Source organism: Carcharhinus amblyrhynchos, chromosome 32 (assembly GCF_965287045.1).
Source record: "Carcharhinus amblyrhynchos chromosome 32, sCarAmb.v2.hapA, whole genome shotgun sequence".
NCBI lineage: Eukaryota > Metazoa > Chordata > Chondrichthyes > Carcharhiniformes > Carcharhinidae > Carcharhinus > Carcharhinus amblyrhynchos.
The window spans coordinates 13,219,914-13,247,419 of NC_137355.1; the positions used below are offsets into that span (position 1 = coordinate 13,219,914).

A 27,506-nucleotide genomic window follows, 5' to 3' on the forward strand; every position below is an offset into this window, starting at 1 on the left:
TACCAATAATGTTACAACTTTCCTTGTTTTAAAAAAAATTGTTCTACAACCACCACGGTTTCAGTTTTGTAAAGAGTACACCACAAATATTAGCCGCTCTTGAAGGACAGGACTCTTAATCTCGGAGCGATAACGTAACGGGAAAGGGACGCACACCGTCGCTGGCCCCAACCGACCCCGAGTCAGGGTGGCGGGGGCGCAAGCTTTGTAAACTGGTGAGGTGTGCTAATGCAGAGGGTGGAGAGAGAGAGGGGGAGGGAGTGGGGGGTGGGGGGTAGTCGGTAGTCGGGAGCTTACATCTGGTTGTTGTACGCGTAGTTGGGCGTGTCCGAGTACTCGGTGTATTGCGGGCTTTGCATGGTCCCCTGCACCGCACCTACAGCGGCTTGCTGGGCTGCCTGCTGCACGTGTGGGTTCTTCCACGCACCCGTGGTCCATTCTTCTTGTGCCTTGCTCATGCTTCCACCACTTCCGCGGTAATAGTTATGAACCTGGGGATGAGAAACGACAAAAGTTATGAAACCTGATGGACATTTCGGAAAAGCACGCAAAATTCAGTAAGCTCAAAATGCAACAACGCGCACAAACAGGATGCTCGGAGCAACAGGTCCCACACAAGCTTTCTTCCACTGTCCTTCATCTTATTCCACTAATGTGGAGTTGCTGACATTGGACTGGGGTAGGTACAGTAAGGAGTCTCACAACACCAGGTTAAAGTCCAACAGGTTTATTTGGTAGCATGAGCTTTCAGAGCTTTGCCCCTTCATCAGGTGAGTCTTGACTATTTAACCGTGCTTACTCCACTAAGATGACCCTTTAAGGTAGGGCAGCACGGTGGCACACTGTAATGTCATTGCAGTGTTAATGTAAGCCTTTGTGACACGAATAAATAAACTTAAGCTATTATCTCCTTTCTTTTGTCTAGCTTCCCACAGGCTATTTGCTGAAACTACTCGCAAGGTCAAAATCCTAAAATTCCCTTCCCAACAGCACTGTGGGTGTAAATACCTTTCAGTTCAGTGATTCAAGGAAGCAGCTCACCACAACCTTCTCAAGGGCAACTAGGGATGGGCAACAAATGGTGGCTTAGCCTGCGGCACCCAGATCCCACAAATAAATTAGTTACCGATAACAACTTCCACACCCTAGACTCCTGTGCATAATTTCTTCCGAATCCCTTACTGGTTTGATTGATAATCAGCTCCTATTAATGATTTCTAGTTTTGGATTAGAATCCTAGAATCCCTACAGTGTAGGAGGAGACTATTTGGTCCATTCAAGTCTGGCAGAGTATCTTACCCAAGCCCTTTCCCTTGTAACCCCACACACTTTATCATGGCTAACCCATCGAACCTGCACACCTATGGATTTTCTACATAAAAAGTGAAAGACAAAACAGCTCCTACTACCTTACTGATTAGTACATCCAAATGGTTGCAGAGCTTCTGTCTTCAAATACACTGCCACTCAAAGACAGACTAAAACCGACTTGCAACACAGTGGCGCTGACCTTTGATTAGCTCTAAAAGGGTTTTCTTTCACTGACTGAAGTCAAAGAAAAATGCCTTTTGATTTTTTTAGTCCACACGAGTTGGCGTCACGGTGGTTAGCACTGCTGCCTCACAGCACCAGGAAACCTGGCTCAATTCCGGCCTCAGGTTGGACAGCATGGTGGCCCAGTGGTGAACACTGCTGTCTCACAGCGCCAGGGGCCCAGGTTCGATTCCGGCCTTGGATGACAGTCTGTGTCAGTTGGATGACAGTTTGCACATTCTCCCCGTGTCTGCGTGGGTTTCCTCCGGGTGCTCTGGTTTCCTCCCATACTCCAAAGATGTTAGGTGGATTGGTCATGATAAATTTCCCCTTAGTGTCAGGGGGACTAGCTAGGGTAAATGCATGGGGTTACGGGGCCTGGATGGGATTGTTGTCGGTGCCAGCTCGATGGGCCGAACTGCCTCCTTTTACACTGTGGGGATTCTATAATTCTATTCTGTGATTCCATGAGTTCTTTCAAAACAAAAAGGTTGGTTCAGCTCCAAAACGGACAGCAGGAGTTCGGTGAGAGGAATTATTCTTGTTTTAAAAAAAATAGGAAAAACCACGAGATAAACACATGATGTCAGAGTCATAAGGAATGGGTTGCTTTTAAGTTGAAATGGTATAACAGGATAGAAGGCTATCAGGGAGACAGATGTAGGGCTAGGGATACTTTCTGCAAATGCTTCATTATATTAAAAATGTGTTCTAGTAATAAAGATACAGGCAACATCTGGCTCATTTTAATGCATATTTATTCTGATTCATGGGGTGCCAACATTTCTCTGGACTTGCCGACTGTATAGGAGTTAGCACAATAGCTTGCAAAAGCGTGACTAATATTTGCACTAGGTTTTGTCATGTATTATGTAGAGCTTATCCCTTCTAAATATAGGGACACTGTATGACCAACAATATAAACGCTGCTGTTTATTTTGCACAGAACCCAGTCTATGGTTATTTATAAGGCTGATAATCCATTGCAGCCAAGTTTGTACAAGTCAATATCTACTCTCTACACAACATTCAAGCAAGTTACAATAGTCGACGAAACGAAAACCAAAGAAACATGGAGCGCACAGTCACCATCTTAGCTAATTCTATTTGCGTACTTTCCAATTCAACACAGTCATGCAATATTATAGGTTCATGTTGCACACACAGGTAAGCGGATCAATCTAATCTGGTTCTTTACACCACGTGTCAGGCAATGGCCATCTCCAACAAGCAAGAGTCTAACCACCTCCAACAAGCAAGAGTCTAACCATCTCCCTAAGACATTCATTGGCAGTACCAACAGTCAACATCTTGGGTGTGGGTGGGAAGGGGGTTACCATTGACCAGAAACTGAATTGGACCAGCCAGGGGGCAGCACGGTGGCACAGTGGTTAGCACTGCTGCCGTATAGCACGAGAAAACCAGGTTCAACTGCGGCTCTCAAACGACTGTGTGTACTGAGTTTGCACATTCTCCCCATGTCTGCGTGGGTTTCCTCCAACAATTCAAAGATGTGCAGGTTAGGTGGATTAGCCATGCTAAATTGTCCCTAGGTGTCATGGGGGATTAGTAGGGTAAATATGTGGGGACAGGGCCTGGGTGGAATTGTTGGCAGTGCAATCTCAATGGGCTGAATGGCCTGCTTCTGCACTGTAGGGATTCTATGATTCAATACCGGGGTAACAAGAGCAGGGTAGATATTGGGAATTTTCCAGAGGGTAGCTCACCTCCTGACTCTTCAAAGCCTGTCTACCACCAACAAGGCACAAGTCAGGACGGGATTGAAATGCTCTTCCTTTGATGGGAACAGTGCAGCTACAACTACATTCAAAACGCTTGGTGCCATCCTGATAAAGTAGTCTTCTTGATTGGCATCCCATCCATCACCTCCAGCATTCATTCCCTTCATCACCAACGCACAACGGAAGCAGTGTGTACCATCCTCAAGATGCAGGGCAGCAATTCACCAAGGTTCCTTCAACAGCACCTTCTAAATCCATGGCTTCATCTATGTAGAAGGACAAGGGCAGCGAATGCATAGGAACATCATCACACGTTCCTCTTCAAGGCACTAACCATCCTCGTTTGGAAATATATTGCCCCTCCTTCACTGTCGTTGGGTCAAAATCTTGGAATTCCCTTTCTAACAGCACTATGGGTGCTCCTACGAAAAGAAGTCTCACAACACCAGGTTAAAGTCCAACAGGTTCATTTGGTAGCAAACGCCACTAGCTTTTGGAGGGCTGCTCCTACAACATATAGGATGCTGCGGTTCAAGAAGGGAGCTCACCACCACCTTCTCAAGAGCCGGCCAGTAGGGATGGGCAATAAATTGTTGGCTAAGCCAGCGCTGCCCACATTTCATGAACGAATACAAAAAAAAATTGCTTGCATTTCATTAAATAGAAAGCTGCTTAAGAGATAATCTTATGATCTTAGAATCCATATCATTGAATCCCTACAGTTCAAGGGGCCATTCCACTCATTGAATCTGCACCAACTACAATCCCAGCCATTTACCGTGCTAATCTCTCTGACATTAGGGTCAATTTAGCATGGTCAATTGATCTAACCCGCACATCTTTGGACTATGGGAGGAGACTGGAGCACCAGGAGGAAATCCTCTCAGATACGGTGGGGTGGAAGGAGGTGTGGGGGGGGTTTGTGTGTGTGTGTGTGTGTGTGCGTGCACGCGCCACCCATTTTCATTTCTCAAAACTCTAAAATGCATCCACAGTCAATCAACAATGATTTGGACCAAAGTTATATTTGATTTCTTATATCTTCCTCAAAGTGGCAGAGCTGGATTGCCATTCCATACTGACCCATCTGTGTGAAAATTTCTAAGCGCCTGAATTGCCCGACCCTCCTGACCTAGGCTGAGAGAGATTCAGGCAGCGCAGCAGGTCCTTGGCTCCAGCATCCAAGTGTAAAAGAAATGGAGCAAAGGAGGACATATCCCTTTTCTTAAATAAAAGGTAAAGCAGGTGAGTTTAAATGCCCCATTAAAAATAACAAGCCACAGAGAAGGTAAGGGAATGGGATGTGGAGGACTTGGGACAAGGGCAGGGCGTCGGAGACTGGGTACAGGTAGTTTGCACAGGTATTTAAATAGCTGTGCTGAAGTTAGAAGGTCTTTTTTTTACCTAATCATTTCAGAGTAACTATTAGGCATCAAGAACTATCTGAAATTAGTGATTTGAATCACTGTCAGATGGTCCTCAGCACAGCGCAATTGTCCAGGTGAAGTTAGCTCTTCTGGACAACTGCCACATCAACCTTTACCTGGGAACTTCTGAGAAGGATTGCCCAGTGCATCTTTGGGATACTCCCCAAATTCAATGCTGGTGAATCAGGATGTTACGGGGCAATATTTTTTGTGCTTGCGGTGATGGGGTAGAGTGGTGTGGTGGGTGGACAAAAAGAGGGAGGGGAAGATGACCACTTGAGCACCAGATGTGTCAAATACACCAATCCCATAAACTTCCAACAAACCCAACACCCACCTCAACAAGACCGAGCTCGTGGGAAGTACCTTTGACCTCTGCATTGCACTCTCCACGCTATTAATCTGACAGGTGCTGGACTGAGTTGTCCACAGCATACTCTCTAATTCTATTTTTTACTCTCATTCTATGCTTTTAAAACTCTAACTTGTCCAAAAATATGCAAGTTAGATGGATTGGCCAAGATAAATTGACCATCAGTGTCAGAGGGATTAGCAAGGTAAATAGGTGGGGTTACAGGAATAGAGCTTTGGTGGGATGTTTGTTGGTGTTGGCTTGATGGGCAGAGTGGCCTCCTTCTGCACTGTTGGGATTCTAACTCTTATAGGCCCTCTACCAATGCTCTACACCCTAGCTATGACTGCAATACTACATTCTGCACTGTCTCCTTTCCTTCTGTGAACGGTATGCTTTGACTGTATAGCACACAGGAAACAATACTTTTCACTGTACACTAATACATGTGACAATAATAAATCAAATCAAGGGTCAGGCTGCAGAATAACAGTTTATGAAGGCCAGCGCTTGTGATTTTGGTAAAATTGGTACACTGAGTAAATCTAAACAAATGCAGACAACTCAGCGGTATTAAACTACTGCGTCCGTATCCTTCCTTTCTATGAAGACCTGTTGTAAACTTAAATGGAGTTGAATAAATCAGCATCTCAGGAGGATTTAGCACAATAAACAAGGAACCACTTGTATCAAAACACACCATGGCTCATTAATTGCTAGGAACCAGCATCATAATTCTGGCATCAGAAAGCCACAGACAGGACCCAGAACACGCAGCTTTCTAGTACGTGAAAATTACACCGAAAATTAGTTACAGGACGTGGCACTCGTTTACACTGGCAACCTACACTAATGGTATCGTAATTGAATTCAAAAAAAGTGGCAGCTGCACTCATTAGGAGTTTTGCGGTGTACAGTCATTCTAATGCTGTCATTAATCAAACACACTGAACAGATTCCGAATGCTAAAAATTAAAAGTCCCTGACAAAAACGAAGCTACTGTAAACCTTTCTTTTCCTTTTGTGATGAAATACAAAAGGCTGGTGACTCCCAGGGCGGGATGGTGGCACAGTGGTTAGCACTGTTGCCTCAAGGCCAGGGGACCTGGGTTCAATTCCTGGCTTGGGTCATTGTCCACGCGCAGTTTGCACTTTCTTCACGTCTGCGTGGATTTTCTCCGGGTGCTCTGGTTCCTCCCACAGTCCAAAGATGTGTGGGTTAGGTTGATTGGCAATGTTAAATTGACCTTAGCAGGGTAAATGTGCTGGGTTATGAGGATAGGGCTTAGATGGAATGCGGTCAGTACAGACTCAATGGGCCAAATGGCCTCCTTCTGTACTGTAGAGATTCTATGATGGGGGGGCATGGACGCGGTGGATATTCAGAAGCTTTTCCCCAGGGTGGAAGAGATAATTATTAGGGGTCATAAGCTTAATGTGCGAGAGGAAAGGAAATGTACAAGGTGAGGTTTTTTTTTTACACATTGTGGTCGGAGCCTGGAACTTAGTGCTGGGGGAAGTAGTGTGGTGGCACAGTGGTTGGCACTGCTGCCTCACAGCACCAGGGACCTGGTTCGATTCCCAGTTTGGGTCACTGTGCAAAGTTTGCATGCTCTCCCCATGTCTACGTGGGTTTCCTCCACTCTTTCTTCCCACAGTCCAAAAGAAGTGCCTGTTAGGTGCATAGGCCATGCTAAATTCTCCCTCAGTGTATTCGAACAGGTGCAGGTGTGGCGACTAGGGGATTTTCACAGGAATTGCATTGCATTGTTAATATAAGCCTACTTGTGACACCAATAAATAAACTTTAAAACTCGTGTCAGTTAAAATGAGCACGTGTCAAAAGTCTGGGCTGGTTCTTCCCCTCAAAGTTTTTAAATTCAAATTAATGTTCAGAGAGCAATGCCCTCTCATACTTACACAAAGTCAATGTTTGTCAAAATCCAGCCCTGTGTAGAGGCAATTGGAGCCACACAAGCAACCCATAGGATCAACAAGAAATAAAATACCTCTGATGCCATCAAGAATATAGGGGTCTTCTGTTTCATATCAGAGTGCGGCTGTTAACAGCAATTCTTCAATCCCCATTTTAACATTCAAATGGGCTGCTAAATCTCAGATCAGGTTGACTCATGGATTTAATTAGCAGATGTTTTCTTTGATCAAGGGGTTCTGCTTTATTCCATTATAAATAACACTGATTCAATTAATGAACAAACCCAATTCCTGGGTCCATACAAGGCTTTTTAAAAAAATCTCAATAGACTGTATTTTGCCTTTGTGGATGCGCAGATCACAAGCTCTAGATTAATGGGAATTTCGGCGTACATCTGATTTATCATCACAGTTTCCTAAATTAAATTGGTAAACTGCAGGAGATATTGTTTGATTTGGAACAGACTATAAAATTTGCAGCTTGCCAGCAGTGTACATTTTGAAGTCTGCAAAAAACAAAAGGAAGTAATGCTTTCAAAAGCTGTTGAAAAACTCAGGCTATGTATTAACCTTCTGAACCGGCACGTTAGTTAGCATTGCTGCTTCAGCGCCAGGGACTTGGGTTCAAATCCAACCTCAAGTGACTGTCTTGTGTGGAGTTTGCACTTCCTCCCTGTGTCTGCGTGGGCTTTCTCCGGACGCTCCAGTTTCCTCCAAAGGGGCAGAGGTGGTACAGTGGTTAGCACTACCGCCTCACAGTGCCAGGGACCCAGGCTTGAATACAATCTTGGGTGACTGTCTTGTGTGGAGTTCACACGTTCTCCCTGTATCTGCGTGGGTTTGCTCTGGATGCTCTGGTTTCCTCCCACACTCCAAAGCGGCAGCACTGCACGGTGGCTAGCATTGCCTCACAGCGCCAGGGACCTGGGTTTGATTCCCAGCTTGGGTCACTGCCTGTGTGGAGTTTGTGTGTTGTCCGTGTTTGTGTGGGTTTCCTCCGGGTGCTCCAGTTTCCTCCCACAGTCCAAAGATGAGCAGATTAGGTGCACTGGCCACGCTAAATTCTCCCTCAGTGTACCTGAACAGGTGCTGGAGTGTGGTGACTAGAGGATTTTCACACTAACTTCATTACAGTGTGAATGTAAGCCTACTCTTGACACTAATAAATAAACTTTAAGATGTGTAGGTTAGGTGGATGGGCCACGTTAAATTGCTCCTTAGTGTCCAAAAGTGTGCAGGTTAGGTGAATTCGCGGGGTTGGGCCTGGAAAAGATGCTCTTTTGGAGAGTCGGTGCAGGCTCAATGGCAAAATGGCCTGTTTCTGCACTGTAAGGCTTCTAATCAACACTTGCTGAGAATCACACCAAATGTGATTAAGCAGTTCAAGTGTCTGGTCATCTTCACTGATGATCACAGGATAAAGGTGAGCTTTGGGGAACACTTATGAAAGACGACAAAACTCTTTAGAGCAGAGGAGGATAAGAGGCGACTTAGAGGTTTACAAGATGATGAGGGGGATAGATGAAGTGGACATTCAGGGATTATTTCCTCAGATGGACGTAGCTGTTACTAGGGGGCATAACTATAAGGTTCATGATGGGAGATATGAGAGGGATGTCCGAGGTCGATTCTTTACTCAGAGTGGTTGGGGTATGGAATGCACTGCCTGCTGTGATAGTGGAGTTGAACATTTTAGGAATTTTCAAGCGGTTATGGGATAGGCACATGGAACACACCAGAATGATAGGGAGTGTCTTAGCTTGATCTTGGTTTTGGACAAGCTCAGCACAACATCGAGTGCCGTACTGTTCTAATAGCTTTAAGATGTTTTACATCTTCTTTATGCAAATACACTTGATTACACAGGTCGTTGGAGAGGCGTATTTGGTCTGGAGGATTTACTGCTAGACATTTGTAAGGCAGCTGAAATAAGACTCCCAGTTATAGTCAATAATCCTGCATGCTTCAGTGATCGCGATTTCAGCTTTGTCTGTTAACCCAAACTCTTCACTGTCACTTACACTAATTTTTCCAAGTTAGTTCCCCAATAAACTTGCTGCTTGGAACAAAATATGAAAGCAAAAGTCTCTCTTAAAACAACTCCTCTCGTCCGTCATTATCCTCCTGACGCAAGATGAGCAAATCGCAGATATTCAACCTTAATTTGGGGAATCTGCCAATGAAATCCTTACCTATCCTGGGCTCAACAGAGCAGCCTCCCATGGAATACCCACTCCTTCGTCTGCCTGTCATAACCAATCCAATAACAAGAGGAGAGGCAGTGGCTTAGTGGTATTATCGCTAGACTATTAATCCAGAAACTCAGCTAATATTCTGGGGACCTGGGTTCGAATCCCGCCATGGCAGATGGTGGAATTTGAATTCTGAAATTAAGAATCTACTGATCACCATGAAGCCATTGTCGATTGTCAGTAAAAGCCATGTGTTTCACTAATGTCCTTTAGGGAAGGAAATCTGCCGTCCTTACCTGTTCTGGCCTGCATGTGACTCCAGAGCCACAGCAACGTGGTTGATTCTCAACTGACCTCTGAACAAGGGCAACTCGGGATTGGCAATAAATGCTGGCCAGCCAGCGACACCCATGTCCCATAAATGAATTCACCCACCACGCCAGCCCACGTGAGCCTGCAGTGACTTCCCCAACACCTCAAAGTTTAAATTCTCATCCTTGGGCTTAAATACCTTCAAGCCCTCTTCCCTCTTGAATATTCCTCAACCTATGACCCTCCTCACCACAGCCTAAGGGCAGCACAGTGGCATAGTGATTAGCATTGCTGCCTCACAGCGCCAGGGACATAGGTTTGATTCGAGCCGAGGGTCACTGTCTGTGTGAAGTTTGTACATTCTGCGTGGGTTTCTTCCAGGTGCTCTGGTTTCCTCCCACAGTCCGAAGAACGTGCTGGTTAGGTGCATTGGCTATGCTAAATTCTCCCTCAGTGTACCCGAACAGGCGCCAGACTGAGGCAGCTAGGGGATTTCACAATAACTTCATTAGTGTGAATGTAAGCCTACTTGTGACAAATAAGTAGACTTTAACTATGTGATTTGTGACTGGGGAAAAACGTTTTGACGTATTGTGTAATTCTCCCTCCCCCACCAATTCAATTTTCCCTTACCTTCCACCTCCTATTCACCACAGAGACACAGGAAAATAGCTTGGCACCAACAAAAAAATGTACTATAGGGTGACCTTCTCACTGGGTAAAAGTATGCAATGTGGGACCATACAATGTACAGATAAGACAGGCCCAAAGAAAATGTCCTGTCTGTCTAGACTGAACAGTGCCAATTCATTATCATAGTTGACTAAAGCACCTCCCAGTGTAAATCACAACACCTCAAAGACAAATGTAAACACTGGACCCGAATTTCAACATAGCTTCTTTTCTTGCACAGCTTGTACAGGGGCAGAGCTTCCTTAATTACAATGTATATTAAGAAGTCTCACAACATCAGGTTAAAGTCCAACAGGCTCATTTGCAATCAGAGCTTTCGGAGTGTTGCTCCTTCATCAGGTGAGTCACTCACCTGATGATTCCAAATAAAGCACGGTGGCACAGTGGTCAGCACTGCTGCTTCACAGCACTAGGGACCCAGGTTCGATTCCCAGCTTGGGTCACTTTCTGTGTGGAATTTGCATGCTCAGTGTCTGCGTGGATTTCCTCCGGGTGCTCCCGTTTCCTCCCTAAAGGCGTGCTGGTCAAGTGAATTGGCCATGCTAAATTTTCCATCTGTGTACTTGAGCAGGCGCTAGTGAGGCGACTAAGGGTTTTTCAGTGGCTTCATTCAGTGTTAATGTAAGCCTTACTTGTGATTAACAAATAAACTTTACTTATAAACCTGTTGGGCTTTAACCTGGCATTGTGAGGCTTCTTACTCTGCCCACCACAGTCCAACACCAGCTTCTCAACATCACAATATGTATTAATGACTTGGAAGATGGAAGTGAATGTGCTATCGCCAAGTTTGCAGATGACACAAAATTAGGTGGGAAGGCAAGCGGTGAGGATGATGCAAAGAGGCTACAAAGGATATAGACAGGTTAAGCGCGTAGGCAAAAACATGACAGATGTGAAGTAATGCACTTTAGTAGGAAATATAAAGGAGCTGAATATTATTTGAATGGAGGAAGACTGCAGAAAGCAGCAGCACAGAGGGATTTGGGCATGTCACAAAAGCCTAGCACTTAACTATGGAAGGCACCAGTTAGACCACACTTGGAATACTGTGAGCAGTTCTGGTCCCTTCATCTAAGGAAAGATTTACATATGTTGGAGGCAATCCGGAGAAGGTTCACTGGGTTGACCCTAGGTGTGGAAGAATTTTCTTATGGGGAAAGGTTACTGGAGTTAAGAAGAATGATGTGGATGTGCCAGCGTTGGACTGGGGTAAACACAGTAAAAAGTCTGACAACACCAGGTTTAAGTCCAACTGATTTATTTGATAGTACACTCACTAGCACTCACTCACTAGTGAGTGTACTATCAAATAAATCGGTTGGACTTAAACCTGGTGTTGTCAGACTTTTTACAATGTTAAGAAGAATGACAGGCAACTTTATTGAGGCATATATAGGATTTTCAGGACCTTTGACAGAGTAGATGCTAATTGGTCCTAGATGCTCCCAAAAAGGGAAACAGAGGACATAGTCTCAGAGTAAGGGGTTTAAGATATTTAAGATAGATATGAGGAGGAATTTCTTCTTTGAGGGTAGTGAATCTGTGGAATTCTTTGCCACAGAGGGCTGTAGCAACTGGGTCATGTTCAGGGCTGAGACAGATAGATTTTTAATCAGTAAGGGAATCAAGAAATATGGAAATAAGGTGGGAAAGTAGACTGAGGATTATCACATCAGATGAGTCATGATCTCGTTGAATGGCACAGCGGACTAGATGGGCCAAATAGCCTATTTCAACTTCTGTGTCTTTTGGTCCTACAGCTAATGCCATCTGTTTTGCAGAGGAGCACAGGAGAGGAAAAGAATGTGTAGAAAGGAAGCAACAAAACAAAACAGGCAGACAAAGAATGCTGACAGAATCCTTTCAACATCTGGGAAATTGGATAGCAGAACTGAGGAGGTTTAAAGACAATAAAACACAGATAATCAAACACTAACGTTCTCCTCAGACCTGTCTGGCAGCATCCTAACATGGTCCTTTCTAACAGATTGTGCTTACCTGATTTAGAATCAAAGAATCCTACAGTGCAGGAGGCAGCCATTTGGCCCCTTTTCGCAGGAATAAGATTACGTGATGCCCATTTTTTTTTTGCTTCCAGTATTTTGTGCTCTGTGGGCACTATAGGACATGGGGTTAGCATAACTGCGTCCACACTTTCTGCTTGCTTTCAACAAACTGTTGTTGTAGTACCCTCCTCACAGGAGAAATTTCTCAGGGGAGGTGATGGCCTAATGGTATTATTGCTAGATTATTAACCCAAAAACTCAGCTAATGTTCTGGCGATCTGGGTTCGAATCCCACCACTGCAGGTGGTGGAATTTGAACTCGATAAAAAAAAAATCAGGAATTAAGAATCTGTGGGTGGCCACAAAACCATTGCTGATTATCGGAAAAACTCTGGTTCACGAATGTCCTTTAGGGAAGGAAATCTGCTATCCTCGCCTGGTCTGGCCTACACGTGACTCCAGAGCCACAGCAATGTGGTTGACAGGGATAGGCAATAAATGCTGGCCCGCCAGCGACATCCATGTCCCACAAATGAATTTTTTTTTTTAAAATTGCCCGTCATTTTGAGTAATTAAGGGAATTTTGATATTTTATTGATTCAAGTCAACGATGCTCAAGTTTTGACTAAATCTATGAAGGCCCTTAGTGGTTAGCACTGCTGCCTCACGGCTCCAGGGACCCGGGTTCGATTCCCGGCTTGTGTCACTGTCTGTGAGGAGTTTGCACGTTCTCTGCTTGGGTTTCCTCTGGGTGCTCCAGTTTCTTCCCAGTCGGAAAGACATGCCTTTTCCCTTTGATGACGCCCCCCCCCCCCCCCCCAACTCCCTCTTGTTAGGTGTTGCTTTAACATGCAACATTTTGGGGTTATGCCATCGTGCCTCCAAGGGTTCACAGTTGGCGACAGTCTAAAATAACTGGATGGAGTCTTTGCTGAAATTCTGGCAATACAGCGCCCAAAGGTAAACAAACAGATATGTTGGAACAAATTGCCTTCCTCTGAAGTTGATATTAAAATTCAGAATGTTGCTCCCCATAAAGCAGCTCCCACAACTATTAAACAGCATGGAGGCAGAAGCTGAACGTTCGTATTAAAAATTAAATTAGAATACCGTACCGTGGCTGAAGTGCTGACAAATCAAGGAAACCGATATGATTCACAACGGTGTCTGGGACTGTGCAAATGACATATTTAGAAATAAGTTCTAATTCATTAAAATTTGCTCCTTTGTCTGCGAACACTTAGCTTTGGACAACAGTAGGTTGCTCCTGTCCAATCAAATGAACTTTACCTTAGTCAGAGCGATGAAAGACAGTACAGCAACTGCTGTGAACATCACAGTTGGGATCAACATCACAACTGCTGAGCCAACATTTGTCCCGAAGAAGGTAATTGTAGCTATCCAGCCACTGTTGGGAGAAAATGATACATATATTAGTCTCAGCCAGTGAGTACCACTTGTTCTATATTAATAATGCTTTGAATGGTACCACAATACATTAAACTTTATATACCTGCTATATGCTAACTTTGTAATAATGTTGACTCCATCTTAAATTCACAGGGTGTCCCAAACTGCTTCATATCCAAAAGGTACAATAAGACTCAAAATCCCTACAGTGCATAAGGTGGCCACTTTGCCAATCGAGTCTGCACCATCTCTTCAACAAAGCATTCCACCAAGGCCCAATCCCTGCAGCCCCATGAGTTTACCTCACTAATCTTCCCTAACTTACATGCCCAAGAGTGGCATGGTGGCCCAGTGGTTAGCACTACTGCCTCAATGCCAGCATTCAATTCTCAGCTGGGGTCACTGTCTGTGCAAAGTCTGCACGTTCTCCCAGTGTCTGCATGGGTTTCCTCCCACAGTCAGAAAGACATGCTGGTTAGGCGCATTGGCTGTGCTAAATTGTGTCAGGGGGATTGGCAGAGTAAATACACAGGGCCACAGGGATAGGGCCTGGATGGGATCGTTGTCAGTGCAGACTCGATGGGCTGAATGGCCTCCTTCCGTACTGTAGGGATTCTATGACATCTTGGGAGACTAAGGGGCAATTTAGCATTGCCAATCCACCTACCTGCACATCTTTGCATACCAAAGGGCAATTTTCCATGGTCAATCCACCTAACTGCACATCTTTGGGACTGTGGGAGGAAACCAGAGCACCCGGCGGAAATCCACACAGAGTACATGCAAGCTCTACACAGCCAGTCACATAATGCTGGAATTGAACCTGGGTCCATGGTGCCATCAGGCAGCAGTGCTAACCACTGCATTTTGGAAGATTAAATTCAGATGCAAATTATACAGTAAATGACAGAACCTTTAGAAGCACTGACATGCAGAAGGATCTGTGCTAACAGGTCCATGGGTCCCTGAAAGTGGCAAAACAGGTGGAGAAGGTAGTCAAGAAGGCATACAACATAGCTGCCTTCATCAGCATTGAGTATAAAACTTGGCAAGTTATACTACAGCTGTATAAAAATTTAGTTAGGCCGCATTTGGAATATTGCATGCAGTTCTGATCGTCACGCTACCAGAAGGATGTGGATGCTTTGGAGAGAGTGCAAAGGAGGTTTATGAGGCTAGGCATGGCATGACCAGGCATGAGGAGAGACTGGATAAACTTGGATTGTTTTCACTGGAAAGGTAGAGGCTGAGCGGCGACTTGATAGAAAATTGTGGGAAGCATAGATAGGCTGGATAGTCAGAGGCTTTTTCCCAGGGTGGAAGAGTCAACTACGAGGAGACACAGGTTTAAGGTGAGTGGTGATAAGTTTAGGTAGATGTGCAGAGAAGGTTTTTCACACAGAGGGTGTTGGGTGCCTGGAGCACACTGCCAGTGAAGGTGGTGGAAGCAGGCACGTTAGCAACGTTCAAAGTGCATCTTGCTAGACACATGAATGGGAGGCGATCAGAGGGATTGAAGCCATGGCTTGGCACGAGCTTGGTGGCCCAAAGGGCCTACCCCAGTGCTGTATTGTCCTTTGCCCCTATCTGTAGTCAACACTGACTCAACCCCTTCATGTCTCACATTGCAATGCGGTCAATACTCATTTACCACAGTAACCTTCCCTGCTGAGTAAAGAACATCCAACTTGTCTCTTTAGTAAGTAAAATCTCCAGTGAATACCCCACTGTCTCAAGATTGACTAGCATTTGCTAATTAATAAGATGGGGCCCAGAGAGAAAAAAAATCAGAATCTGAAGCATTCTTTTGGAGGTAGGATGCTTTGAAACGTGTCTGGCATTTATGCACCCTGACAGTGTCTGCTGTAATTAGACCATTAAAATTCATTATATGTTCGTTGACAGGAAAACAGAGCGCATCGGAGGCCCAGTGAATAGTGTGCAAATAAATAGCTACTTGTGGGAATAAAGGAATATGGAAATAATGATTTATCAGAAAAAAATATGCTGAACAAGGGACAGTTAACAGATCGCACACTTCATAGAAATCATAGAAACCCTACAGTGCAGAAAGAGGCCATTCAGCCCATCGAGTCTGCACTGACCACAATCCCACTCAAACTCTACCCCCATTTCCCTACATATTTTATCTGCTAAGCCCTCTAACCTATGCATCTCAGGACACTAAGGGGCAATTTTAATATGGCCAATCCACCTAACCCGCACATCTTTGCACTGCGGGAAGAAACCGGAGCACCCGGAGGAAACCCAAGCAGACACGAGGAGAATGTGCAAACTCCACACAGACAGTGACCCGAGCCGGGAATCAAACCCATGTCCCTGGAGCTGCAAAACAGCAGTGCTAACCACTGTGCTACCATGTCACCCATGTGCTCAAAGTAAAAACGAAAGGCAAAATGTATTTAGTAGTGGACTCAAGCATATGCTATTCACACTGTAGAGTCTTATGAAACCAGTTCTATGTGCAACCTTCTGTTCTTAAATAAAAGCAAATTACTGTGGATGCTGGAATCTGAATCCAGAAGAGAAAATGCTGGAAAATCTCAACAGGTCTAGCAGCAGGAGAGAAAAGAGTTGACGTTGAGTCCAGGTAAACCTTTGTCAAAGCTAAAAGGCATAGGAAGTGGGAGATATTTATACTGTAGGGTGAGGGAGTTGAAAGATGAGTCATGGCCACAAAAACCAGGGGAAAGGCTGCTAATGGCAGTCCATAGAGAGAATAGAAGGTGTGAATGGCCAAACGGCAGGGAAGCTGAAATCAGATGTGGGGGGAAGGGGGAAGTGGGTGGGAGAGGGGTAAAATTGAGCAAAAGAGGGCAAAGGGAAGCAAAGCAGGAGGAAAGATAAGAAGGGGGGATCAAATAGGGGGAAAAGAGTGGGGGAGGGGCAGAAAAAGGAAAATGAAGGAAGAGAATTAAGAAATTGTGAAGCTCAAGGCAAACTGGAGGAACAGTATCTCATCTTCCAGCTAGGCACTTTACAGCTTTTCAGTCTCAACATTGAATTCAACAACTTCAGATGATTAGCTCTACCCAACCTCGACCCCCTTTACTTCCATTTTATTTAATTTTTACCTGTTCTGATTTCTTCATTGTCTTTACTCTTGTGGCTATGACTCATCTTTCATTCCCTCACCCTGCAGTACAAGTATCTCCCACTTTCCACGCCTTTTAGCTTTGACAAAGGGTCATCTGGACTCAAAACGTCAGCTCTTTTCCTTCCTTACAGAGGCTGCCAGACCTGCTGAGGTTTTCCAGCATTTTCTCTTTTGCCTTCCATTGTTAAAGCTGCCTCAGTCACAATATAGAGGCGATATGATATTCACAGGGGCAAAAGAATGGCTTGGAGGAGTGGGTAAAAAACAAATCTGTGAAGGAGAAACACCCATTAGTGTTGGGCGATGGTGTGGATCTTCTACACAGCACTTAACATATTTTAATCTCACAACCTGCAGGCCAACCAGAATAAATTATGAACAAAACAGACCAACATCAGAATTAAGATTCTTTCACTGGTTGCCATTTCAAACACCTTGAAAATCAGCAGTTCTAAAAGTTAGCAACTTAGAATCCCTACAGTGCAGGAGATCGCCATTCTGCCCGCACCAACAATGATCCCATCCAGGACCTACCCCCAGCACCCCCCCCGCCCCCCAAAACCCCATGTATTAACCCCACTAATTCCCCCAACACTAAGGGGCAATTTAACATGGTCAATCTACCTGCCCTACACATCTTTGAACTGTGGAAGGAAACAGGTGCACCCAGAGGAAAGCCACGCAGACACAGGGAGAACGTGCAAACTCCACAGAGGCTGGTATTGAACCCAGGTTCCTGGTGCTGAGAGGCAGCAGTGCTAACCAGAGTGCTGTCCTATGTATTTAAACTAATGATAGTACCTTCCATTACTTTAGGGCTAAACTTGGAATGAGGCCTCTCCATAATAACGCAGGTAATGAATGGATGATTGATCCTTATCTGTCGTGCAAGTATTAACACAGCACGTCATTTGACTGTGTCAAAAATACAAAAGCGGCATGCTGGCACAGTGGTTAGCACAGCTGCCTCACAGCACCAGGGACCCAGGTTCGATTCTGACCTCAGCTAACTGTCTGTGAGGAGTCTGCATGTTCTCCCCAACACTGCGTGGGTTTCCTCTGGGTGCTCTGGCTTCCTCCCACAGACTAAGAAGTCTGACAACACCAGGTTTAAGTCCAACTAATTTATTTGATTGTAAACTCACAAGCTTTCGGGGTTTGCGCTTCGTTAGGTGAACGGAGTGTTCTGGCCTCAGACAAAGCATATAACAGCACAATTTACAGATTACTGATTAGAATACGAGTCTTTACAACTAACCTGCTATTCAAATCTTAGTACTTGTCTGTGCTGTTATATGCTCTAAGGTCAGAACTCTCCATTCACCTGACGGAGGGCAAACCCCGAAATCTTGAGAATTTACTATCAAATAAATTGGTTGGACTTAAATCTGGTGTTGTCAGACTTCTTACTGTGTTTACCCCAGCCCAACGCCAGCATCTCCACATCATTCCTCCCACAGTCCAAAGACTTGCAGATTAGGTAGATGAGGCATGCTAAACTGTCTCAGTGTCCCGAGATGTGTAGTTAGATGGATTAGCCATGGGAAACGTGCAGGATTACAGGGATGGGGCCTGGGTAAAATACCCTGTTAGAGTGTTGGTGCAGACTCGATTGGACAAACAGATTCCTTCAGCACAGTAGGGATTCTATGACTCCAATGGTTCAAGATGGCAAGTCATCACCACCTAATCAAGGCAATTAGAGATTGGAAATAAATGCTAAGTCAGCAATGCCCACAACCCATGAATGAAAAAAAGAGCTCCATCTACATCTAAGTAAAGTTGGACAGATTCCTAATCAATGGGCAAACCCTAAATGATTAATTAATATTGATAATATTCTTTGAAAAACTCTGTACCCCCAAACAAATCCTGAAGTTCATAAGAGCAAACAAAGTACGACAGATAAAGTGAATGGGCCATAAAGTGAAGCGGCGTAAAGTCACGGCCAGCTAGAATTTCTGCTCTGGAAAACTTCATTGAAATCTTCCCTGCTTGGGACTTGCACTGAAAAAAATCTCCAAAGGCAACAGTGCACTTCAACTCCAGCAAGTTCACAGAGGTCATGTTCCCTTCTTTGCTGCAGTGACTGCCATGAAGTGGATGGGTTTAAAGAGTCCAGTCAAACTGACGGGCCCAGAGAGAAGGGTTGAGTGGATGGGATTTGGCTGCTCGAGAAAGTTACGCCAGGAGGGGGGAAAGCAGGTTATATCGGGTATAAGGGAATGTCGGGTGGAATCAGATTGGGTCAGGGTGGAATCGGGTGTCGTGATGGGAAGGCAAGGGTTTGGTTGGGTTGAGGGCGGGTGGTCATGTTGGTAAGGGAAGCAGTTGGGAAAGCAGAGATTGGCCTACAGCTTTGGGGGGGGGGGTGGGGGGGAATGGCGGCAGAAAGTGGGGAGGCCTGTGCAGTTGAACGGTGTCTCATGCCGGGCTAATTTTGAGTGATTAAAATTGTTATGCTGAAGTTAAAAGTGACTCTATTTCTTCTAACCCACACAGTGGTCAGCACTGCTGCCTCACAGTGCCAAGGAGCTGGGTTTGATTCCCAGCTTGGGTCTCTGTTGCACATTCTCCCCATGTATGCATGGATTTCCTCGGGTGCTCCAATTTCCTCCCACAGTCTGCAAGACGTGCTGGTTGAATGCACTGACCGTGCTAAATTCTCCCTCAGGTGAAGCCGAACAGATGCCGGAATATGGTGACCGGGAGATTTTCACAGTAACTTCATTGCAGTGTTAATCTAAGCATACTTGTGACTAATATATGAACTCCAAAGTTTTAACAAAGTAACTACTAGCCTAAAAACAGCAGAACCATCAGAAGTCAAGGGTTTAAATCATTTTGTCAGACGGTTCCCGGTGTATTGTCCAGGGCAATTCCATTAGCTGGCAACTTCCAAGAGGGATTCCCCAGTGCATATTTGAGGACGCTCACCCAAATTCAATGCTAGGGAGCCGGAAGTTACAGGCCAATATTTTGTGTAATGTTGTTACTGAGACAACTATGTAAACTTATGTTAATTTATCAGCTGCCATTTCACCTAATCTACATTCATACATCAGAACAGCATTACCCTCTGATACTTTGTTCATTATACCTGCTCAATGGCCATTTTTCCAGCGGTCCTAACAGTACTTGCTTAGAAGGAACTGGGAAAAGAACCCATTACCATTCTAATGTTAACTTTGGAATTCTTATTTGCAGTATTGTCAGTTGAGGCCCATAATTATGCAGCTTAATACTCCAGAATACAAACTCCCACTGTCGCATTAATATAAACCCACTAAATCCCTCTTTACTTTAAAAATGAGTCAGATTCCATTTATGAGTTATGGTGCTTTTAATAAGTTTCTTTTGATGCAAATTAAACTTAGCGAAGCCTACGCATTACTTTATTCCTTCAGAAGATATAAATCAAACCAGCTAAATTAAATTGCAATGGATATTAATATTTATATTTGTTTAATTATTAAAATATAGTTGAGACAAGCATGCTTCAGTGTGTCACACAGCTGTTATTAGATCCAAGATATGAAATCTGGAGTCCAATGCTTCACAGTTAAGGGAACCGGAATGTTAATCTGACCGTGAATCACAAAAGTCAGTATGTGGATACAAGTAATTGGGAAGGCGACTGGAATGTTGGCTTTCATTATATTGGGAGGGGTGTATATAAATGGGAACAGAAAGAGAAAATGCTGGAAAAATCTCAGCAGGTCTGGCAGCATCTGTAAAGAGAGAAAAGAGCCGATGTTTCGCGTCCAGATGAGCTTTGACAAAGGGGGTCGTCTGGACTCAAAACATCAGCTCTTTTCTCTCCTTACAGCTGCTGCCAGACCTGCTGGGATTTTCCAGCATTTTCTCTTTTGGTTTCAGATTCCAGCATCCATAGTGATTTGCTTTTATGTAAAGAGGGAAGTTTTGCTACAACTGTACAAGGTATTGGTGAGGCCACATCTAACCTAGCCACATTGGGACACTAAGGGGCAATTTACCATGGCCAATCCATCTAACTTGCACATTGTTTGGAGTGTGGGAAGAAACCAGAGGAAACCCTCATGGGCTCGAGGAGAATGTGAAAGCTCAAAGCGTTCGTCTAATCACCCAAGGCCGGAACTGAACCTGGCTCTCTGGCACTGTGAGGCGAGGGCTAACCACTGTGCCCTCCTAAGGGCCACCCTTAATGTGATAACATTTGCAAGACAGATGAAAATCACTGGGTCGTCACATCCTGTGGGCTGCAATCGTTAATCTGACATGTAGAATCATAAAATCCCTACATTGCAGGAGGCGGCCGTTCGGCCCACTGAGTCTGCACCGACCACAATCCCACCCAGGCCACATTCCCGTAATCCCTTATATTTACCCTGCTGATCCCCTGACGTGAGGGTCAATTTAGCATGTCCAATCACATCTTTGGATTGTGGGAGGAAACCAGAGCACCTGGAGGGAACTGACGCAGACACGGGGAGAACATGCAAACACCATGCAGACATTCATTTGAGGCCAGAATTGAACCTGGGTCCCTGGCACTGAGAGGCAGCAGTGCTAACCACTGTGCCACCAGTGCTGTCCATATTTTTTTTATGAACTGAATAAGCATTTGCCAACTTAAGCAGTGCCAAGGCTCAGATTGGCAGCAATATTTAAAAACACAACAGGGTCAGCTTACTAGCTGATGTTTTTAAGGTTTGTGGCTGCATTGATTCCAAATTTGAGAACAGCGTTGACAGAGCAGCAGAACAACGTGCAACTGGGACGGCCCTGGTTATCACGAGTGAAGCTGAGCTGCTGCAAACTGCAGACTTCAAGGTACACCTGGGGGACTCGGGATTAGAGTCCACATTGTCCCTCTGTAGATAAACAGCTGCTGCTCATGATCACAGAGGATGAGACGGAGGATGCCACACTGTCTGAAACATCCTTCGCATGAAAGGAACACGTTTTAATTAAATAAACCCCAACCCTGCTGAGAAACAACTGAGAAATTTTTAACCTACTTTCCTTGATACTGCATATGTTCATGCATGACCCAGCCCAATGTCAGCAACCCAGTATTTCTGGCTTCACAATGGGAATTTACTGATAATCTACGCGGACCGGCCAAGATGAAGAGCTGTGGGAGGAGGAGAAGATGGATGCAGAGCATAAAGCATCTGGACTGAATGGCCTCTTTCCATACTATACACTCTAGAATTCGAGAACATGGGAACAAAACAATGGAGGTGCATAGTAATCAAAGTCATTGAATTGTAGAATAGAACCCTTATAGTGCAGAAGGAGGCCATTTGGCCCAACGAGACGACATCAACTCTTATCCAAGCTCTATCCCCGCACAATGTTTTTTACCCTGCTAATTCCCCCACTAACCCATATATACCTTGGGACATAAAAGGGGAATTTAGTGTGGCCAATCCACCTAGCCTGCACATCTTTGGACTGTGGGAGGAAACTGGAGCACCTGGAGGAAACCCAGACAGACATCGGGAGAACGTGCAAACTCCACCCAGATAGTCACCCAAGGACAGAATTGAACCCGGTTCCCTGGTGCTATGAGGCTGCAGTGCTAACCACTGTACTTTGTGATGGCCAACTAAGATTCCAGCTTCTAGGGTGGCACTACTGCCTCTCAGCGCCAGGGACTCGGGGTCAATTCCAGCCTCGGGTTACTGTTTGTGTGGAGTTTGCACATTCTCCCTGTGTCTGCCTGGGTTTCCTCTGGTTACCCCAGTTTCCTCCCACAGTCCAAAGATGTGCAGTTTAGGTTGATTGGCCACACTAAATTGACCCTAGTGTCACAGGGATTAGCAGGGTAAATGCGTGGGGTTACAGGAATGGAGTCTGCGAGTAGCCCAGCTGACAATGGGATAATCTCTGGTTACTTAACTCAGAAAGGACCACCTCCCCATTCCCCCCTTCCCGCTTCTCATTAAAAATACAGACCGAGAGGCATGAAATTCCTGCAACGTTCTTCAGTACTTTACAGAGTACAGCTGGAAAATACAGTTACAGAAAGAAATTGAAAAGAAATTCTGGAAGTTACAGAAGAAATTGATTCTTACCAGACTCCCCAGCCAGGGATTCCCACTGCTTGAATAATGCTGATCACCAGCTGTGCCATGAACGTGAAGAAAAATGCCATAAAATTAAATGAACTATCGGACCTAAAAAGGCAAACATAGGACAGGAGACATCTTCAGTCAACAAAAGATGTTGGATAGGCTTGGGTTGTTTTCGTTGGAGCAGAGAAGACTGAGGGGCGGCCTGATTGAGATGTACATTATGAGGAGCATGGACAGTGTGGATAGGGAGCACCTGCTCCCCTTGGTTGAAGGGTCAGTTACAAGGGGCACAAGTTAAATGTTTGGGGGGGGGGGGGGAGGTGCTAGGAGGGATTGGAGGAAAAACGTTTTTACTCAGAGGGTGGTGAGGGTCTGAAATGCGCTGCCTGGGAGGGTGGTGGAGGCGGGATGCCTCACATTCTTTAAAAAGTACCTGGATGAGTACTTGGCACGCCATAACGTTCAAGGCTATGGGCCAAGTGCTGGCAAGTGGGATTGGGTGGGCAGGTCAGGGCCTTTCATATGTCGGGGCAGACTTGATGGGCCGAAGGGTCTCTTCTACACTGTGGTGTGCCGTGATCCTGTGAACCATTTACCAGCTCTGGCAGCTTTTGCGATTAAATGCCCTGCTCACGCCTAGCTATAATGATGTTGCTTCCAAATGATATGAAATATCTAGATCAAAAAAAGGTTAATTTAGTGTTTGTCTGCAATACTAGCTCAGAAGGAAAAAGGAAAGCATAATCCAAAATATGGGGTAGTCATCAAGTAGGGTCAGAAAGCTGAAGAACATGGTTAATTGCAAAGGAAAGCCGCATGTCAAGAAGATTATTAAATCGCGGCCACCTTGCTCAACTAAATCCGACTACTCTTTAATCTTATAACATAATTGGTTAAATGACTGAAACGAAAGAGGCTAATGAAACCTTGACGCGCATGGTGAATTAATGTCGATTTTGCCAGCCTGTACATAAAAGATTGTACATTCAATTCCGCACACCACAGAACCTGGACACAGTCTCAACTTGTCAGCTTTGTGTGCCTTGTTCAGATGGCACTCGATAAATAAAGCACTCGTTTCCGTTCAGGTTTTACCTGGGAAGAAGTGAAAGTTAAGTTAAAAAAAAAACAAAAAGTCAATCCACCCACAAATTGATCTCTTCCTTCAGAACCAAAATTGGTAGGTGTAAAATTAACACTGTTTAAAAAAAAAATCAAAACAGCCACTGGCAAGTCCAATGGAGCAGATGGAGAATTTTGTGTAGCTTGACTTTGGAGAGAGGGAGGGTAGAGAAAAGAACAAGAGAGAGAAAAAAAAGATTGGCAAGGGCCAGCAGAATTACGGAGGATTACTCTGTGGAACTATCACAGCTGGGAGAGGAAGTGCGGCAGCATTAGTGGAAAAACAAGCAGAGATCACAGCTTGAGATTACTGCCTGGGCAGTCACTGTCCTCCTCCCTAAGCAAGCTCAAATTGGTTTGGGACTTCCATGCCTCTGTCATAACTGCTGCGTTTGTTTGCCGCACTGAACGGGCCTGCATTCAGATGGTGTCCTGGCACGAGAACGAGCGCGCCATCATCAGCAATTCTGGCATCGCTCGAGCACACAATTTCAGGCGGAGAAATAATCCCACTGCATGACCCGAGATAGGGAAACGTGATTTAATTAATATGGAATTGCATCCGCAGCCAAATAAAAATGGAAATGGAAAGCAACACAGCAATAGAATTAGACATGAATCTGCAGCCCCACTGACATGTAGATTTCAATAACCAGCAGAGAAAATTACACAGTGGAAAGTAATTTAGTCAGCACTGTAGTCATGTTCTACTCACTGTATTCACCTTCTAAGAGTAGCTTTCCAATTGCCATTAGAAATCCCCCAAAGTATTCTGCTTCCTCCTTAATTGAAACTCTGCTGCTTGCACTTTTATGGAAATCTGCACAGCTCAGTATAGCTCGATGTACAGCATATGCATTTACCAGTGGATTTGGGCATTTGCATACTCAGTTTGCCACCATTGCAATACTCAGGCTGTTCCTTGGGTGCTTACCTCCATGAAGTCAATGTTTGTATCGCCAGAAAAAGGGTCAACAGCCCTAAGGGAATCTCCCCTTAATGCCATTCAAAGACCAGAATTCCGCAACACAACGGAGAGTCAAAAAGGTCCACCGCTTCAGTGCCAGCCTGCTCCTATTCTCCAGTCACCTTCTCCTGCTCTCTCTCCCTCTTTTCCCTTGGTTGCCCCTCTGCTCCGCTTTACTAATCCAGGTTGGGAGCTGCACATGTCTGTAGCCCACCCCGGGGCCTGGTGAGAAGCGTGCAATGCTGCAGCATCTGGGAAACCGAAGCCCCGTCCCATTTTTATGGCATTAGCCATAGTAAAGGAGTAGGTTTTGTGGCATCATGGTGGCAGTGGTTAGCACAGCTGCCTCGCGGCGCCAGGGACCAGGGTTCACTTCTGGCCTTCGGTGACTGTTGATGTGGATTTTGCACTTTCTCCCCATGTCTGCGTGGGTTTCTTCCAGGTGCTCTCACTTCCTCCTCACTCCAAAGAAGGGCAGGTTGGGCAGATAGGCTGTGCTGAATTGCCGTTTAGTGTCCAAAGATGTGCGGGTTAGGTGGACTGGCCATGCCGAAGAGTGATTAGCAGGGTAAATATTTGGGGTTACGGGGATAAGGCCCGAATGAGATTGTCGTTGGTGTAGGTCTGATGGGCTAAACGGCCTCCTTCTGCACTGTAGGGATTCTATGATTACAGTCAAAACCACTGCAACAGGAATAAGACAAGGGGTTAGCGTGGTCGGGTATTCAGGGGTGTGGGAAATTAGGAGGATAGTCAGGGAGAAGGGGGAGGGTAGTCGGTGGTGGCAACAGTATTCCACGGGATTGGGAGATAGCCGGGAAGTTCAAAGAGTAGTTGGGGGAGGGGTTTTCTTGCAGGATGGTAGTGAGAGGGTTGGTGCCACAGTTATTTAGGAATTGGAAATGGTTTCAATCCTTCCCGGGTGAACATTCTGCTAAGAGTTGGAACCATTAGAAGTCTCCGATTTTAAACTGGAATTTCAGATGGTTCCAGGTGCAGGAGAAGTGCCCAATTCAAGTTCAAACTTCCCGGACCATTCTTGTGCAAGTTCTTGTGTGGAGGTTGCCTGCCCATCTTCTGGGGCCACCTCCAGAGTATGCCCCCATTCCCTCTCCTCACGCTCAGGGGAAACAGAAGATTTGGATGACTGTTTCACTTTCTTGAACCTCCTCAGAGTGGCAGTCAACGTTGGATTACTGTTTCATGCCCCGTTTCCCAGATCCCACCATCCCCCTCCCCAACCATGTCTCTCCCAGCATTCCGATCCAGCACAGACGAGATCCCCCAGGGCCCAACATCGATGTACAGCAGAGTCCAAGCTTCCTATTCTTAAAATGGTGCTGGCTGCTAATAAGCCAGGTAGAAACATAGAAGGTAGGAGCAGGAGGCGGCCATTTGGTCCTTCGAGCCTGCTCCGCCATTCATCACGATCGTCCAACTCAACAGCCAAATCTGGCTTTCTCCCCATAACCTTTGATCACCCCAAGTGTCATATCTAACCGCCTCTTGAATACATTCAATGTTTTGGCATCAACTACTTCCTGTGCTAATGAATTCCACAGGCTCACCACTCTTTGGGTGAAGGAACATCTCCTCACCTCCATCCTGAATGGTCTAACCAGGCTGTGACCCCTACTTCTGGACTCCCCCCACCATCAGGGGCATTCTCTCTGCACCTACCCTGTCCAGTCCTGTTAGAATTTTGTAAGTCCCTAGATGAGTGGGGGGTTGGGGGGGAGAGGGAGGGTGGGTGGCAGGGGGCGGAAATCTCAAAGGTCCAGTGAATTAAAAAAAAGGCCCCTGTCAGGTCAGGGAGAAAGTAAGTAAGTGTGTAAGATTGGGGGGTTATGGAATAGGGTCAGAGCTTTGGCAGAGGGGTAAAAATCGGAGGTCGCGCAAACCTTAACTGGGAATTGTTATGCAAACCATTCCCTCCGAAGGGAACTCCCAAGCACATCTTTGCAGTACCCTCCAAATCTGAAGTTGAAGTTCAGGCCAATGAAGTTGGACATCACCATTTCTGATAATAGTCACACAGCACAGAAACAGACCCTTCCGCCCAACCAGTCCATGCTATGGTATGTCCTCACCACTGCTCTGTAATAATTACATTTTCCAAACATTTTTTCCCCCCCTTTGTCTTCTCTCCTTTAGTGGAAGCCCATAAGCCAGCACAAAACAAATTTTTCCCTCAATTTGCCTCATCAGAAACCTCCCCCCCATCAAGGAAGCGGAGAGACCACTTTGGCGAAAATGTTTTAAATTTCTTATCCATGTGAATGGGGCTGAGGGAAAATGAGTGACAGCTCAGAGTACTTACTTGAAGGCCTTGTAGATTGGTCTAAACCAGCAAACATAAGAGCAGGGCGTGAACAGAATCAGCCAGAGAAAGGCCAGTCCAAAGTTGACAGCTCCACCTCCTCCAATCAACCAAGCTAGACAGCCAATCAGATTCACTGCAAGTGTGATGCTGTTCACTGCAACAAAGTATCAATAGCACACAACAGCCAATGATCATTCACATTGCAGGCAACACTAACATGGAGGTCAGCACTTCCACAGGTAAAGCAAGGAGCAAATTAGCAAAATTATGATCAAAATCTAACCTTCCTCAATCAAGTCAATATGC

The 27,506-nt window shown here is 45.4% G+C and overlaps 1 protein-coding gene across 2 annotated transcripts in view; it reads right to left on the reverse strand.

Moving 5' to 3' along the window:
* Positions 1–268: 268 nt before the first annotated feature.
* LOC145360744 (secretory carrier-associated membrane protein 5) overlaps positions 269–27,506 on the reverse strand; it is a 69,664-nt gene continuing 42,426 nt past the window's right edge. For both annotated transcript variants that reach the window (XM_080216133.1, XM_080216132.1), the window contains exons 5-8: positions 27,198–27,354; positions 22,789–22,890; positions 13,486–13,603; positions 269–491 (exon numbers count right to left, since the gene is read on the reverse strand). In XM_080216133.1, the coding sequence (XP_080072259.1) occupies positions 294–491; positions 13,486–13,603; positions 22,789–22,890; positions 27,198–27,354 (575 nt within the window). In that variant the 3' untranslated portion in view covers positions 269–293. The remainder of the gene's footprint in view (positions 492–13,485; positions 13,604–22,788; positions 22,891–27,197; positions 27,355–27,506) is intronic.